General features: G+C 48.4%; 6 protein-coding genes across 6 annotated transcripts; 2 read left to right on the top strand and 4 right to left on the bottom strand.

Annotated features, from left to right (window-relative positions):
* Positions 1-68: 68 nt before the first annotated feature.
* Positions 69-1,492, top strand: FSST1_005147 (uncharacterized protein; the record flags this gene model as incomplete). The annotated part of the gene is made up of 5 exons (XM_083231394.1): positions 69-384; positions 486-986; positions 1,037-1,168; positions 1,235-1,352; positions 1,405-1,492. The coding sequence occupies 5 exons, from the start codon at positions 69-71 to the stop codon at positions 1,490-1,492; spliced, it is 1,155 nt and encodes a 384-aa protein (XP_083088577.1).
* Positions 1,493-1,841: 349 nt separating this feature from the next.
* Positions 1,842-3,215, bottom strand: FSST1_005146 (uncharacterized protein; the record flags this gene model as incomplete). The annotated part of the gene is made up of 2 exons (XM_083231393.1): positions 1,842-2,547; positions 2,605-3,215. The coding sequence occupies 2 exons, from the start codon at positions 3,213-3,215 to the stop codon at positions 1,842-1,844; spliced, it is 1,317 nt and encodes a 438-aa protein (XP_083088576.1).
* Positions 3,216-4,348: 1,133 nt separating this feature from the next.
* Positions 4,349-5,326, top strand: FSST1_005145 (SDR family NAD(P)-dependent oxidoreductase; the record flags this gene model as incomplete). The annotated part of the gene is made up of 4 exons (XM_083231392.1): positions 4,349-4,647; positions 4,703-4,935; positions 4,981-5,082; positions 5,136-5,326. The coding sequence occupies 4 exons, from the start codon at positions 4,349-4,351 to the stop codon at positions 5,324-5,326; spliced, it is 825 nt and encodes a 274-aa protein (XP_083088575.1).
* Positions 5,327-5,926: 600 nt separating this feature from the next.
* FSST1_005144 (uncharacterized protein) lies at positions 5,927-9,908 on the bottom strand (the record flags this gene model as incomplete). The annotated part of the gene is made up of 2 exons (XM_083231391.1): positions 5,927-6,008; positions 6,064-9,908. The coding sequence occupies 2 exons, from the start codon at positions 9,906-9,908 to the stop codon at positions 5,927-5,929; spliced, it is 3,927 nt and encodes a 1,308-aa protein (XP_083088574.1).
* Positions 9,909-12,728: 2,820 nt separating this feature from the next.
* Positions 12,729-14,282, bottom strand: FSST1_005143 (amino acid/polyamine transporter I; the record flags this gene model as incomplete). The annotated part of the gene is made up of 1 exon (XM_083231390.1): positions 12,729-14,282. The coding sequence occupies one exon, from the start codon at positions 14,280-14,282 to the stop codon at positions 12,729-12,731; it is 1,554 nt and encodes a 517-aa protein (XP_083088573.1).
* Positions 14,283-15,054: 772 nt separating this feature from the next.
* Positions 15,055-16,204, bottom strand: FSST1_005142 (ABC transporter substrate-binding protein; the record flags this gene model as incomplete). The annotated part of the gene is made up of 2 exons (XM_083231389.1): positions 15,055-15,550; positions 15,600-16,204. 2 exons carry the CDS (start codon positions 16,202-16,204, stop codon positions 15,055-15,057), a joined length of 1,101 nt encoding a protein of 366 aa, XP_083088572.1.
* Positions 16,205-16,284: the final 80 nt, after the last annotated feature.

Raw genomic sequence — 16,284 nt, 5'->3', positions numbered from 1 at the left:
TCTTATCTAGTACTTCCCATACTCATTTAGCTTTGGCATTTATATCTCTAACATTACTCAAAGACGTCATGTTGTTTCCATTTGTTTGGACCATCGTTGGACTTTTCGTTCATGTTTCTATGGCTGAAGAATCTGGCACAACCACGACTGCTGCCGCAGCGTCTACCGACTCAGTTGATATTCTTAACATCTGGGATCTTGACAAGAGCTGTGATGAAGAAGCCCAGAGTATGAAAGATGCTATGGAAGACTCTTTGGGAATGGTGACTGCAGCTCATGAAGCCCTCAAATTACTGCGCACCGGATTACCCAACCCAAGGAAGGATCCCGAGGGATATAAACGGTCCAAAACCAGACACACGACAGTTTACAAAACTTGCCAAAGTATGCTTGGTTTTGTGCCAATTAAGGAGTCGCCTTACCTCCTACAAGTCCTTGGCAAGTTGTTCGTGCACTTATGTAACATTTAGCTAACATATGTCGAGAATTCTTCGAAATGATGAAGACGAAGATGTTGGCAACAAATGACTTCGAACATGGTTACGTCGGCCGATTCAAGAGAAACGGCATCAAGCCCAAGCTAATGTGCGGAGATGAGAAAGGAGCCGGTACATGGACTTGGAAGCCCATGATCGACCTCCAAGAACACCATGAATTTCAAAAGCATATGTTCAAAGCTGGGGCTTGGGTCTATGACTATCGATACTTCTTTGAAGAAACCAAATCATCAGGGCCGTTGATATGCACCGAAGAGAAGCATGCACAGGCCTTCTTGCCGCGCGATTTGATCGTCTTCTGTGACAGGGTTTTTGACTCAGAGTATAAATTGGGAAAGTGGCCTAGGAAGTTGAAAGAAACTGGAATTTCTGAAACTCAATCACTCAATTCTCATCGGAACACTCTCCCTGTCACCATGTTACATGAACTGACCCACTGGTTCGGTGGTTGGGCTGAAATCAAAGACCCTAGTGAAAGAGCCCGTCCAGGTAAAATGCTTCCAATTTGCGCCAAGTTGTTACGGACTGACTCTCAACAGATATATTGGATCAATGCGCCTTAACCAAGTACGGTGACACCATATGGAGTATTGATGGTGTTGAACAAGCGCTTGATGGATCAATCGATTGGGGCGACGCCGAAAGGAATGGCTGGGAACGAGTGGCTGCATGTAAGTCCTTCCCTAGCATTAAAGGTTAATAGCAAAGGTATATTGATAAAGATTCTTTATGTGCAGATGGATTGCAAAACGTAATGAACTTGGCACAATGTCAAGGCAAGCGCAATCAGAATCACTGTGGTCCCGAATTTGCTATCAAGAACGCCGATTCCTTGACCTTTTTTGCCCTGGCCATGTAAGTCCATCATCGCCTGTGTCGCGATAGAAGTCATGTTAACAGTTTACAGGTATCTGGATGAGTGGAATTGGTCACACGGAGGCGAGGCCAGGTTTCCGAATAAGAATTATAACAAGAGAGAGAAACCACACACCTAGAAAGTCAGCCGTTATCATCAGTTCGCTGCTTCATTAGGTTACAGGAAGTTAAGGTTGAAAGTATAATATTTGTTTCGTTGGCCATATTGTTTGTTGAAATACATACTTAGTTTATGCATCAATCTCCTTTTGGTTTCACGCCATCGCCATAGTAATTGATACATCTTGCATTAACCTTTATCTTTCCAACTATGCCAAAACCTCTATCCAAGAAAAAGAAATTTGAACTTCCACTATCCTTTTTCGCACTATAAAAGAACAGGATAACCGTTTAACTTGAGGCTACAGTGTATATCTAACGATGTACATAACTATCAAAACCTGGCAAAGAGCAGCTAGATAATCAGCACTACTCTATACATGTCTCAGTCCAGTTTCTCGAAATTCCACCACACCGACGCGCTTCCTCCAACCTACTGAATGGTGCAGGTTCGTCTGATCCCTCTAGGATCCAGTAGCCAATAGGTCTCTCGTCATCTTCGAGTATGTGATATGGACGATATGGATAGCTATCCTGGCAAGGAAGCTTTATTGTCGCCATATTGCCATTGGTATCTCTCCAGACCTGCCTATATGAGTCCAGTAGTGTCGTTGCGTTGATTCCCATTAGAACTCTTCTGACGGCTTCTTTTGCATCGTCGAATATTGTTTCAAAAAGTTGACTGGGTAACGCAAATGAGCATTCTATCAGATGAGTCATGTCTTGCACAAACAGATCCAAGCGTTGCAAGATTATGCCCATATGATCAAACCGATCGCCATGAAATAGCTCATGATAGTGTTCCAAGGGAAGATAAACGTAAAGACGACGAAGGCCGGGGAACTGGGAAGGCGAGGCAAGATTCAACAAGAAGTCGAAACTTTGGACATTCAGTTCTTCCCAAAATTCTCCTGAGTCGGGCGTTTTGCAGGATCTCAATGGCCAGGTGATCTCTAGTGATGTCACTAGCTCAAGTCTCTGAGGCAGTAGTAATTTCGGGAGATGTTTAAGCACGCATGTATCTTCCAAGATCAAAGTGTTGGTGGAGTAGAGTATATCTATAGTTTCGATATAGCTATAGATCTTCGTTAGTGCGGGTAGTGGAAAGGTAGGAAGGGATGAGACATCTTACTTTTGGCGACAGGATAATAGCCATCCCATTACTCCTATGTGGCATGCTGACGGACCATCTTGGCGTCTCCAGGCTTCACAGATTTCTGCACTCCCACCATTCCGGCAGTAGTCAGCCCATGGGCCTTGAGAGCCACATCGTGTCATGGGTCCCAGGTTCCCAGCATCACTAGGATGAACGCGATGGCATCTTGAACCCCACCATTGCCATTTTTGTGGCTGTGCCTCATCTACAAGGCGCTTGATACGACGCTTTGCCCTTTTTTTATCATCTAGAGGTCCGCGAGCAATGTCACAATGAAAATTCTGAGAAGGCTCATGAGGGACATCAGGATAGTCGCAGTCGATAAACAGGTGAAGACGTGTATCACCAAAGGCCAGGCGAAGGATGTCTCTTCGAATATTAGGTGGAACTTTGAACCAGAAGGAAGACCCTTGGTAACGTGATGTCGGTGCTGAAATGGCCCCAGACTCAAGAGACAGGTCTGGTGTCAGGGCGCGAGGTCTTGGACTAGGCAATACAGGAAGCTTCTTGAGCTGAGCCGACCAATACTCGTTCCACCTCTGCTCCTGAATGTCAGAACCGCAAGGTGAGCTAGGACTAGAGGCCATTTTGGGAGAGTTGTATGGCAGTGCGAGATGATGTCGAGTGAGAGTTTGAAAGAGGGTGGTGGGATTGAGTGACGTAGGTTTAAATTGGCATTCACTGTTGGTTGTTGGTTGTTGGTTCTGGGTTGTTTCAGAGTAATTGTATACAGGCTAGGCCTACCCAATATCACACTCACAGAACCGAGCGCTAAAAGTGGAGTCACAGTGTCCATGTTGAAACAACTTCAGCGCTTATCAAGTACAAAAACCCCGGCTTGGTAGACTACCGTAATATTCCGTCAAATTGGTCGAGAAAAGTAAGACGACTAAGAAAGCCACAGCGGGGTATGGGTACGGCAACTTGAGACTTGAGCAAATCAATAATATCCTCTCTTTCCTTTAGTATCTGGGCTAGATAATATATAGAAGTGATTAACACGGCAAGGCCCTGTGACGTGCCTTAGTCGGCTTACTCACCTCGACCAATTTGATGGAATATTACGGTAGACTACTTCCAAGAAATTGCAGTCACTTGGAGAGGCGCACATCCAAACATGAAACCATATATTGAATTGAACAGGTGGGCGAATCGCAAATTAATAGACTGGAAAGGACCAGTTGAAAATATTAGTGACCCCTTGGGCCACATAATCTCAAAGTCTGATCTAATATGTGTTTCTGTTGAGCATCAGATCAGTGGCGCTGATTATGCAACCTGCCTCACTGGATTTGGATCAATGACAGCTTCCGCAATGTAAAAAGAAAAAGAGACTATCTCAGTCGTACTGACCTCCATGTTTGGCATTCTTCACAAGTGATATTGAGTAACTCTGACAAGTCATACGACGGTAGATTTCATAATCAGAGAAAGGCATTGTTGCTCGGCTTGATTGCCTCAGTCCTGGGGAACATATTTCAGTTGCCTAATTTTAGTCATTTTAGTTACATTCGCCTTGATGCCCGTTTACGGATCAGCACTGTAACGCCCAACTCAATATCGGAACCCACTATCTCCCATTTCATGTACTCGTCGGGCCTCATTTCAAATATGCATCTCATAACGGCATTCTTTCCGATGTTCCCAGACCTTGAGTTATCTGCATAAATACCAACAGAGTTCAAGCATATTTAACCACCATCAAACTTCTTTATCAATCATGAGCACATCGACACTTGGGACACGACTCAAAGACAAAGTCTGCATCGTGACAGGCTCCTCATCTGGCCTTGGCCGCTCTATAGCACTGGGCTACTCACATGAAGGAGCCCTGCTCGTCTGCGCAGATCTGCAACAGGATGCACGCGCACAATTGAATGGCGAAGAAGAGATAAGCACCGATGAACTGATCAGACATAAGGGTGGCAAAGCCATTTTTGTGCAGACAGATGTTAGCAAAAGTACTGCTGTGGAGGAACTCGTCACTAGAACAGTGATTCAGTTTGGCCGAGTGGATGTGTAAGTTGTCACACTCATGATGTGGTGAGAATACAGGCATGTTGACAGGGTACAGATTGGTCAACAACGCGGGCATCTCGATCGAGGCAGGCAAGACACCATGCCGAATTCACGAAACTCCAGAGGAGTGGTGGGATCTAACCATGGCTGTCAACCTAAAATCAATCTTCTTGACCAGCAAGTATGCTATTGCTCAGATGTTAAAACAGAAGACAAATGAATCTGGTGATCGTGGGTGGATCATAAATATCTCATCCATCTTTGGTGTAGTTGGAGGATACACCATCCGTAAGTACACCCTGGGCTGAAGGTAGTGGTTAGCTAATGGAAAAGCTTCTTATGCTGCTTCTAAGGGAGCAGTGTCGAACCTGACTCGGTCTGTTGCATTGGACTACGCAAAAGACGGTATCCACTGCAACGCCATCTGCCCTGGCTGTATGTGAATGCCCTTCTACAATGCAATGCTGCTTACTAATGCGGTTATGTAGATACTGAGACAGCCATCTTCGCCGACACCATCAAGATACATGACAAGGAAAGCATTCGAGCGAAGCACCCACTGCATGGAACAGGTACACCACAGGACCTTGTGGGGGCAGCCATCTTCCTCGCGAGTCAAGAGGCAAGGTGGATTACTGGGGTATGTCTGCCGGTTGATGGAGGATACACAGCACAGTAAAGACCACAAACTGGACAGTCGAGGCTCACAATTTGAAGACAATCCATTCAATTTATCTTTATTCCAGAACTATCAAATACCTATTATGATCCTTCGCAATAAATACCAGATTCCATCTCTTATCTAAATCAGATGTGTCCATATACCCATATACTCTTGTTACAAATATCGCGTCGCTCGTCTCGTCTTTTGAAAAACCGTTCTACATGCTATACCCGCTTGCTACTCAAACAACCTCCAAGATCCAAAACAAATATACCACCCAGACTCAATGAAAAGTGACAAACGAGTGTTGAAAGGAAAGATGACAAAGGAAATGGTTTCAAATGAATGCCGGCCTTGACTGTTCTTGGTATAGAGATACAGTACAAGATCGTGTTGTTTTGACTTGACCCATCTTTATATCGAGAGTAGGTCAAAGTCGTGTTGTGTTTTTTTGTTGAACATGGCCAATCTCTGTCAGAGATGGATAATTAGGCCATGTCGTTATATGTTGTTATAGTTGTTATGTTGTTGTAATGGTTGTTGTTGTAATGGTTGTTGTTGTAATTAGATGTCAGTTCTCTCAATTTGGAGGACATCCTTGAGCCATTCAACTAGTCACGAATCCGCAGATCCGTCAGACCGAGACCCCGACCTCGAAACAGCCGAGTCAAGGTTTCGCCTGCGCACGATAGAGCTCCTGTAAACTATTAGTAAATAATCATCATGAGATTCATCAAAGGAGTTCAACTTACAGTCCCTTTTCCCGAGGATCCCTCACGATGACAAGCTCTTGTGCCCGCTTGGGATCCTTGATAGACTTCCTTCCCTTGGAGCTCGCTCTGGGAGCACCGCCACCGTTGTTGATCTGAGCCACCAGTGCGGCAATCTGAGTCTCGAGGGAGTTCACCTTGGATGCAGCAGCCTTCTGAGCCTTCTTGGCATCGTCAAGCTTCTTCATGAGATTGTTGTTCTCGGTCCTCAGTGCGTTGAGAATCACAGCCTCACGCTCAGCGGTCTCGAGCTTCTTGTTCAGCTCGTCCCGTTCGGCGATGAGAGCGGCGATCTGCTCCTCAGCGGCAGTCAGCCTGGTCTTGAGATCGTCGCGGTCGGTAGTGACCTCATCGGCCTTCTGCTGGAGGGCGGTAGCCTCTTCTTGCAGCGTGGTGAGCTTCTGTGTAATCTCATCACGTTCGGCAGTAAGCATGTCAACGCTAAGCTGAAGGCGGCCTGCGTTCTCAGCCGTGGCTTCGAACTTGATAGTGAGGTCGTCGTGCTTTGTTGTCATGGCAGTAACAGCTTCCTCGGCGGTAGTGAGTTTCTCCTTGAGCTCAGTGTTCTCCACTGCCAAGGCTGGAGGAGCAGGCGCTGCTTCAGGCTCGGGGGCTGCTGGCTCAGGAGTTGGATCTGCGGCCTTCTCCTCAACTATAACTTCAACCTTTTCCTCGACAGCCACTTCAACCTCAGGTTGAGCTTCTACGGGCTCGGGTGCAGGGGCAGCTACAGCCTCGGGTTCAGGAGCAGGGTCGCCCTCTGGTGCGGGAGGAGAGTCTGCAGGAGGACCCTCTCCTTCAGGTACTGTCGTCTCCTCCTCAACAATGATGACGTCCTCGACAATGGTCTCAGGCACATCCTCAACAGAAACAGGCTCCGGCACCTTGGCAGGCTCAGCCTTCTCCGTTGCTTCCGAGGCCACACTGGTCACGTCGCTGATACTGCTCATAGAGCTACCGATTGACGAGATAGAGCTCGACACAACGCTACCAGCATCGGATCTCAGGGCCATGTTCTCGGACCTCAAGCCTGAGACCTCCACAGACAATCTCAGCACTTGCGCTGACTGGTCGTCCTGGGTGTGTATCATGCCTCTCATCTGGTCTCTCAATCCATCTCTCTCATCATGAAGCTGCTCGTACTTCTTCTTGAGCTTCCTCCTCTTGCTCTCCACCTCCTCCATGTCCTTGACCACGGCCTCCTTCTCCTTGGCAATGGACTCGATCTGGGACTTGAGGGCTCCATTCTCTGAGTCAAGGCCAGCAATCTGGGCTTCCTTGCTCTCAGTGTCCTTCGCCCAAGCTTCCTTGTCCTTCATCAGATCGTCGATAGTGGCCTGGAGTGTCGTGACTTGCACCTCGAGAGCCTTCTTGTCGGTATCAAGTCCGGTGAGCTGTTCCTGGAGTCTCGTCTTGTCGCCTGTGAGATCGTTGATCTGCTGCTGAAGGTTCTTCTTGTCCTCCTCGAGGCCCAGCTTGTCCTTGCTGAGAGAATCAACCTGGTTCTTGGAATTCTCACTCTCCAGCTGGTAGCGGTCACGAGCCACTGTCAACTCTCCCAGCTCCTTGGACTTGTCAACGAGGTCCTGCTCCATGTTGCTAACGCGGAACTGCATCGACTCCTGGGAGATCTCCATGGTGGCGATGCGAGCAACATAGGCGGTCTCTTGAGACTTGCGGATAGCCTTGATGTCCTCAAGCTCACGCTCCAAGTTGATAGACTTGGCCTCGAACTTGTTGTTGTTCTGGGTCACTTCCAGGCTGTTCCTCTTGAGGTCCTCGTAGTTCCTCTCGAGAGCAGCCTTGAGCTCGCGATGCTTGATGAGATGTTCCTCAAGCTCCTTGACCCTGCCGCTAAAGGCAGCCTCAGTCTTGATAAGCTCGTCACGCTCAAGAGTAAGCTTAGAAACAATCATGTCGCGCTCCTTCTGAGCCTGGTTGATGATCTGATCCTTCTCTCTCTTGACCTGCTCGATAGCCTGATCCCTTTCCTTTTGGAGCTTGGCAATAGCCGAGTCACGCTCCTTCTTGGACCTGGAAATAGCCATGTCGAGATCCTTCTTGGCCTTCTCAGCAGTGTGGTCACGCTCTCTCTGGAGCTTGTCGACAACAGAGTCACGCTCACGCTTGATACGAGAGACCATCTCATCGCGCTCACGCTGAAGTCGCTGCAACTCTTGGTCACGCTCCTTCTTGGACTTGGAGATGGTGGAGTCGAGATCCTTCTGAGCCTGTTCCACAGCCTGGTCCCGTTCTCGCTTGAACTTGTCGACATTCTTGATGGCTTGGTCACGCTCATACTTGAACCTGTCGAGCACGTGATCGCGATCCTTCTTGACCTTGTCAATTGAGATGTCGCGGTCCTTCTCAAATCGCTCCAGGGTGCGGCGCTGCTCATCAAGTCGCGTCCTCGTCCTCTCAAGTAGACGGGTCTGCTCCTCAAACTCAGTAACAAGTCTGTCCCGTGTGGCCTGTGCCTTGTTCCTCTCTTCTCGGAGCTCATCCTTGTCGGTCTGCATGTTGGAGAGTCTGTACCGAGCGTCGCTGAGGTCCTTGTGTGTCTCCTTCTGCTTCTCCTTGAGCGTCCTGAGCTCCTTGCGGAGGCTCTCAAGCTCAGCAGTCATGGTCTCTTCCAGATCATGGCGTGAGCGAGCCCTTGGTCGGGAAGGAGGACGCTCAGGCTGGGGAAGTTGACGCTCCTCTGGGATGCGTTGAGGAGTAGGGACAGTCTGTGGCTGTTGAGGAATGAGAGGCTGTTGGAATGTTGGCTGCACGACAGGCTGCACAATGGGAGGGCTGATGGGCTGAGCAGTGTACATGACGGGTTGTGCTGGAATGAGAGGCTGTTGAGGAATGAGAGGCTGCTGAGTCATCCCAGCAGGGTGCTGAGTGTAGGTGGACGACGACGAAGTAGTAGTCGTGGTAGCATGAATAACAGCACCATTCTGTGGTTGGGTGATGGTTTGCTGTGTGCTCTGTTGCTGGGGTTGCTGAGTAGTGATCTGCTGTTGTTGTTGCTGTGCTGGTTGCTGTGGGATGAGAGGCTGCTGTTGTTGGGCGGTAGGCTCAATGTGAATGTGGAATGTTCTACCACGGCTTTGTGATCGCTCCTTGGTCCTCTCTTGCTGGCGCTCAACCTGTCGTCCAGATGTTCTCTCAAGCTGGCTGTCTGTCTCAAACTCAACTCGCTTCTCAGTAGGACGAGACTGCTGTGTGGAAAGGGCACCTGTCTGTCGCACAATAGATCGAGATCGGGTAGGTGTCTTAGAGTAGTCATCCTCACTCTCACTCATGACGGTGGTGGCCCTTGTGGAGACGGAGACGTTGGATGAACTTCCCCATCCTAGTTCAGAGGCAGAGTCCCAGTTCTCATCGGACATGTATGAGGCTCTGGGTGAGGGCTCTGGTGATCGTGTGTCATGGCTGGATCTGAAACGAAGCTGAGGTGGTTGGAACATGAAGCCTGGTCCAGAGTGTTGTCGTCGGTTCACGGGTGGTGGTGGTGACACTGAGGAGACGTCACTGGCTGAAGAGACGGTAGACACCTCTGATGGTGCTGTGGTGGCTTCTGAGACGGTGGATAGGCCATCATCGTCTGGTCGACGAGTTGATGGTGGACGGGAGACTGATCGGTTTCGTGTGAGGGCAGTCGAGCTGGTCCTTGGGTTCCTTGTGTTCTCGTCTGACGAGTTCCTGGGTGGGTTGCCCCGGATGGTGAGGGCCATGGCAGTCTCTTGCTGGCGTTGCTGTTCATATTGTGAAATTGGGTCGAAAGGCCGACGTGATGGGGCCGGCTTTGTAGCCGTCTTCTGTGATGATTTCCTCATATTGAAATGAGACTGTTCTGTGATGTGTTGTGTGTGTAGATGTGTTGAAGGGAATTATTCGGTGATGGAGAGTTGAGTTTCTCTCGTTGTCTCGGTCGTGTGTATATTCTTTCTGTAGTTTCGTGGGGTTCGTGGGCACTATACTGAGACGGTACGGTACCAGGGTCCGTGTGTGATGTGATCGACGGGCGGTGAAGAGGGTCGAGGGTGGACAAGATAGATAAATGAAAATAAGAAATAGAGGACACAAGAGGCCTCGCTTTCAATTGATTAATGTTTTGTGTTGAGCTATCTCTAGAGAGAAGAAAAAGAGGAAGAAAGAAAAAGGGAAGAGAATTCAGCTCGGGCTGGGAATAAGGTGTATAGCCGCCAGTTTTGTTCGAGGCACCTCGAAACCTCTTTTTCGCCTTGGATCTACAAGAGCCGGGGTGGAAGAGCCCGAGCCAAGCCAAGCCCAACCCAATTCCAACAAGGGTTATCAGTGACTTTGGCCCACTACCAACCACATTGGAAAATACCACATTGGATTGGGCACGAGCAGGCCTGGTCTGGCCTGCAGTTGAACAGCTGGACCAATAAGTACCAAATCGGCTGTGCCCATGACGAGAGAAGCATGATCCTTGGACGGTAGAACGGGAGAGAAAGGGAAAAAAGAGGCCCTAGTCTATTTTGGTATGTGAGAAAGGTGACCCGACATGCTGCAAGGGCTCGATTGGCCTCTTGGGCCATGCACATTATGGATAATGGACCCCCCAGAGTCAGCGGGGTGAGACTACTGCACAGGTGAAGCTTTGACAGTTGACAAAAAGAGTCTAAGACTTGGACTGTCTGGCCATGTGGACAGGCGTGGTTGAAGGGAATCATTCCCCGGGTAGTGACCCCTCTGCAGGGGAATGGGGATCCCGGCACCTCCGCTGTCGAAACAAGGCCGAAGTGGAAGACGTCTGTGCAGGTGCTAGGAGCCTCGTTCACCGGAGGACTAGGCGATAACCTCTGTTCTGCACGAGAGGGGAGAAAAGAGGATAAAAAGAAATGCACGACTCCATACCGCTGTGTGTCTTACGTGTACAACAAAGCACGACCAAAATCACGAGAGAGCACGTACATACGTTGTGCGTTACATTTGTGCCACTGAAAATTCGCTTATTTCTGCCCTATTTCTATTTTTCGTTTGCTTTTTTTTTTTCTTTTCCTTTCTATTTTGTGTCTTTTTTTTTTTCGTGATAATCTTGTTCTTGTTCCCTGTCTGCTTGTCTATTGACCTTCTATCAGTCCATCCTTCTCCCCCACAAAACTCAATTTCATCATGCCCAATCGTTAAAATCAAGGCATCCAGTCAAAATCACAAAAAAGATCAGCAGCTTGGGCTCCTAGACTTACAGGGGAGTCCCTGTAGCTTTTGAGGCCATTTTAGGCGTTTATGTCGGGTCGGGCTGCAACGTTTATGTGGGGGTTTCCGATTCGTTCGAGAAGGGTCACAAAAATGGGTAAAAATTCCTAGTCTAGTCACTGGCTGTAGCTGGGGAGGAGAAGAAACCGACAGTTCAGTGAGGCAAAGTACAAAAGGAAATGCTTGGATAGTAGACAGCGTACGTTTTGAGGACACGAGGGTTATGAGTAATAAATAGTGATGAGTTGGATTGAGGCTTTTTCTGACTCATTGCATAACCCAGCCCAGTCCAACTCATTGTGGCTGGCCAAGAAATGGTCTCATCCATGGCCGCCTCACAAAAAACTGAGGCTATTCGCGTTTGAGCAGTGGAAACGCTGATCACCGCCAACTACCGTATCGCTATCAATCAATCTCGGCGCTTCAACCGTCAGACCCCGTTTGCGGGGTTTCAGATCGACTATGCCCAACCTCCTCTGAACCCTTAACCAAGGCTTTGGTATCCCGAGTTTTCCATCAAAAATGCCTGACTGTCTCTTTGTGCTCCCATATCCATGAAAAACCCATGGCCTCGAATGTTGTTGTTCTTTGAGGCGGCGTAGGATATCCATAGTAAGCTGAGGTGTTGTCGGTATTACTCATTGCCTGCCAGCTATCAATTGAGAATACCTTGCCACAAAGGCAGCACAAAGGTTCTGACGGCAACGAATTTCAAGCGTATTCCTTGTCCGTGTGGGACCCAAGTATGGAATTGTCTGGTTTATCCATGTTTCCAAGGCAAACGGAAACCCGAGCAAAGCCTGACAAACAGCATTGGATTCTAGATTCATCGAGGAAATCGACAATCAACAATTCATCTATCTCGTGGTCAGTGCATGGCCTAGTGTACATCAAACTCCATAACATGATCCGCAAAGATCGTGTACCTACCTACACATTGTTCCTTCGATAAGCGCTGCAAATGCAAAGCGTGGCCTCGATCTCATCAAAATTCCTTCCTATGTTACGCGTGTGCATAAAATCATTTTTTTGCCTAGCCTACTGTAATGTAATGTCCATCACAGTCACAATGCATTTCCTCATATGATTTTGCACAGAATACATAGACCCAAAAGTCCGCCTTTTTTTTGAGGCCAACCAGTCCTGAACCTGGTCTTGTCTCGCCTTGTTAAATGGGACAGATGACTAAGATTGGATATCCAAACGAGAGGAGAAGACATGCACAGTTGATATATGATAGGTTCGAATGAATTTTTCGCCTTGATGTTGTTCTTGCAGGCTGCGAATATGCCACGCATCAGAAACAGCAGATAAAAAGAAATGAGGCGATTTTTGAAATGAAACAGATGGACGCTCATCGGATTATGTGCAGTTGCAGAATTTCAAGTAAAGACACGAATCAATTATTGCCACCAGAACTAACAAACACATCAAGCCGAACCAACAGCTACCCCGGAAACAACACTTCCTGTTGTCGTAGGCCCCTTGTATCCTTTCCTTGCACTCGCAAACCACCAAACACTAACTAAAAATGTCAAACCGCCCCAAATCACGCATGTGTAATTCATACTCTGTGGTGTAGTGGGTAAAGAATAAGGAAAGCAGTAGATAACACTCCAGATAAGAAGATAAGCACAAGCAATACCGTTGACAATAAAGCCCCAAATTCCATGCATTCTAAAAGGTCCGTAGGTGATATTCTTGCGTCCGCTGAGTAGGTTAGGCAGGATGCAGCAAAGGAATGAACAACTGCAGAGCAGGATGAATGTTCCCACAAAAGCATTGAAAGCTGTTGTGCTTCCTACGTAGATGGCACCTAGGACAGATACCAAGACCGCCGTGGCGATGGTGGACCAGAGAGGCATGTCAAGAGATTCTTGGACGTGACCGAATACTGCCGGGAAAGGAGTCGCGCCATCACGGGCAAGAGCCCAAAGTGTTCGTCCGCAAGTGATGTACAGTCCGACAACTGTCAAGGCAATGCAAATCATAACCAATGATAACAAGCCCGTAGCACCAGCCGCAGAACCAGTTGCTTGACGATAAATCTCGGCAATGGGATACGCAGATTCGAAAAGCGCGTCGTAGTCATTGATGGCGTACATGATGGCGATGAGATAGCAAAGTCCAGTGATAAAGCCAGTCGCCACTTGGAATAAGATGGCAATGGGAACATTGCGGCTGGGGTTGGGGATCTCCTCAGCTAACTGCGTTGTAGCATGGACTGATCCAACACTGTACGCGCCGTTGAGCATACCCGCCACGAAGACGAAGCCATCCGGATATCCAATATCAGCTGTCCAATCCTTCCATACAAATGCCGAGCTGGCATGCGGCGGACGACCTCCAGTACCAGGCATAGCCGTGACAGTGATGACCGTGATGATGAAGCCAGCGAGGATAATGAAGACACCGAGCTTGTTCAAAGCTGGCATGGCACTGTTCCACAGACAAACAGCCGCACATGAAAGCCAGGTCGTGATAATATATGTGATGAAAACATGCCATGACTCAGCCACGAACCCATCATGGTTCAAAGCATACATCTGCACGAGCGTGTTCGCAAGGATACTCGACATACTAGCGCATCCGAGACACCAAGCGAGATAATTCCACCACCCTGCGTAAAAACCCAGAACGCGTCCCCATCGTGGACCTGGGGCAACAGACGCCCAGTGATATACGCCAGCAGATGAAGGAATGGCGCTTGCGAGTTCTGCGACACTGGCGGCTACGGTCCAGTAGAATATTGACACGGCGATGAATTCGTATAAGACACCAGGCGGGCCGCCGTTGAAGATGGCGACAAGGATGGAGCCGCCAATCGCGGGCCAGACATTGCCGACAACGAGACCGACGCCTGCAAGGGAAAGGAGGGTAAAGTTTTGAGGTAGCTCTTGGACGTGACCTGAGGCGTTGATAGGTGTGGATTGGGTGACGGACTTGGTGTCGTGATTATCGTCATCTCGTTTGGACGAGTCCATCTTGCGTGTGTCGTCCATTGAATCAATTGATCTGGAGAAGCAAAGACAATTGAGAACAAGATGGGAGATGGACCATCTTTAAGTCTCAACTACGCGTCCCCAGACTTTGGTATTGACGCTTCTTTAGTTTGCCCCCGGACACATTGTCGCATGTTCTTTCCAAAAGGGGTTTGGATTCCAACCCCAATCTGCGGAGATAGGCCATGTTTCGTATTTCCCCGAGGGGTTGACTTGATTGTCTGGAACGCTAAACTAGGCAGCTTATCTAGTTGTCGGCTGTAGATTCCCAATAAGTTGATGGTGTTCGGATTTCGGCAGATGGAAAGGGATAATGATGATAACGGATTTGTTGTATAGACATGCATACAGCAATATTTGAGGTGAGTTCATAAGTACCTAGGTAGATCATTAACATCATGAACTGTCGCATGTCGCTGGTTATCGTGATAAGATACCAAGAAGTGGAACTGGAGCTGGAGATTCTAGACCAATTCTAATCTCCCCAAGGGCCAATTGTGCGGGGTAATTTCTCTTGGTCATGGCATTTCACTTTCGACAGTCCCGGGTAGGCCCAAGAGTTTCGACAGGTTATCTTGAATCACCATATTGTAATATATACTACATTCCTAGGTACTATTCGAATTTTATTTACAAAAATACTCATGCTTTTCTAACAGTCAATACTGAAATACTGTTCATAGCATGATAAGAAGAGAAACACCGCACCGGCTTACCCCTGTGCTAAGTTCTAAGCACCGTTACCCATCTCTGCCTACTGCATGTTGATGGGGTCGTGAATAGGATCAACACCTTGAGCTGAACCGATACGAGCCTCAAACCAGAAACGAAGTCTCTCAACCGAGGCTCGATCAGCCATGAATCGCGCAAATTCGGCAGGGTTGGTAGCAGTCTCGTTGGCAAGATCAGGGTAGCCCTCGGGAGTAGGGATGTCGCGGCGAACGGACCAGGTACCCATAGCCTTCTGATACTCGGGGCTGAGGATGAAGTTGTGGAGGAGCTTGGCTCCCTCGGGATGAGGTGCGTCCTTGAGAATGCCAGCGGTCTGCGACCAAGACACATACTTGCCCTTCTTGGGATGCGAAAAGTTCATAGGCTTGGCATTCTGAAAGCCTCCACCAGTAGCGAAAAAGGCGGCTTGAGTGTAGTTGGCGCCTTCAGCGATACTCTGGGGTGTTGCTGAGCCACGAACCCATCGAGGGTTCTGCTTGAGGAGACCTTCAAACCAAGAAACGCCATACTGTTGCATACTTGACAATCGTCAGTTCGTATCGGCACAGATTTGATCACAGTACTCACATGAGATGGAAGGCGTAGAGAACTGCATCATCGTCATTGGGATAAGTCAGAACAAGCTTGTTCTTGAACTCAGGGCGAAGAAAGTCGGGATACTCGATGGGTGCCTTAATTCCTGCGAGCTTCTTGGTGTTCCACCCAGAAGACCAGTAAAAGATATAGACGCCGTACCAATAAGCTGTGCTATCCTTGAATGCGTCGTCGATTTGATCAAAGCCCTTGGGTGCGTAGTTGAGTAACGCACCCTCTTGCGCCCAACGAGGATAGTCGTGCAAGGTCTGGAGAATGACGCTGTCGACGTAGACAGCCTTTCCACCGGAAGCAAGTTGTTGGTCTATTTTGGCATCGTGGTATTTGGATAAATCAACGGTGACGTTAAGTTCCATACCGGGAAATCGCTTTTCGAAAGCTTCCTTAAGCCCAGCCTGCTGGTTGACCGCATCTCCGCCATGCCAAAGAGTGACTGTGCCTCCTTCTTTGAGCGCTGCCTTGTAGATCTCGTCGAGTGATCTAGTTTCAGTTTCCACTTTAGCGTTGAAACCAAGAAGCTGGTCGTAGCCCAAGGCAGACGTAGCCAAGTAGGCAATGGACAGCAAAGAAGACCGCATTTTAACAATGGATTTAAATCGATGTACAAGGCGAAATGAAGGTGAGAATTATCCTGGTTTCTTTAAAAGACTTCAATTGC

Source organism: Fusarium sambucinum, chromosome I, assembly GCF_050947815.1.
Source record: "Fusarium sambucinum isolate potato_lamoka chromosome I, whole genome shotgun sequence".
NCBI classification, from domain to species: Eukaryota; Fungi; Ascomycota; class Sordariomycetes; order Hypocreales; family Nectriaceae; genus Fusarium; species Fusarium sambucinum.
Note: the sequence above shows the minus strand (reverse complement) of the source record. Positions and strands in the feature narration are given on the sequence as shown.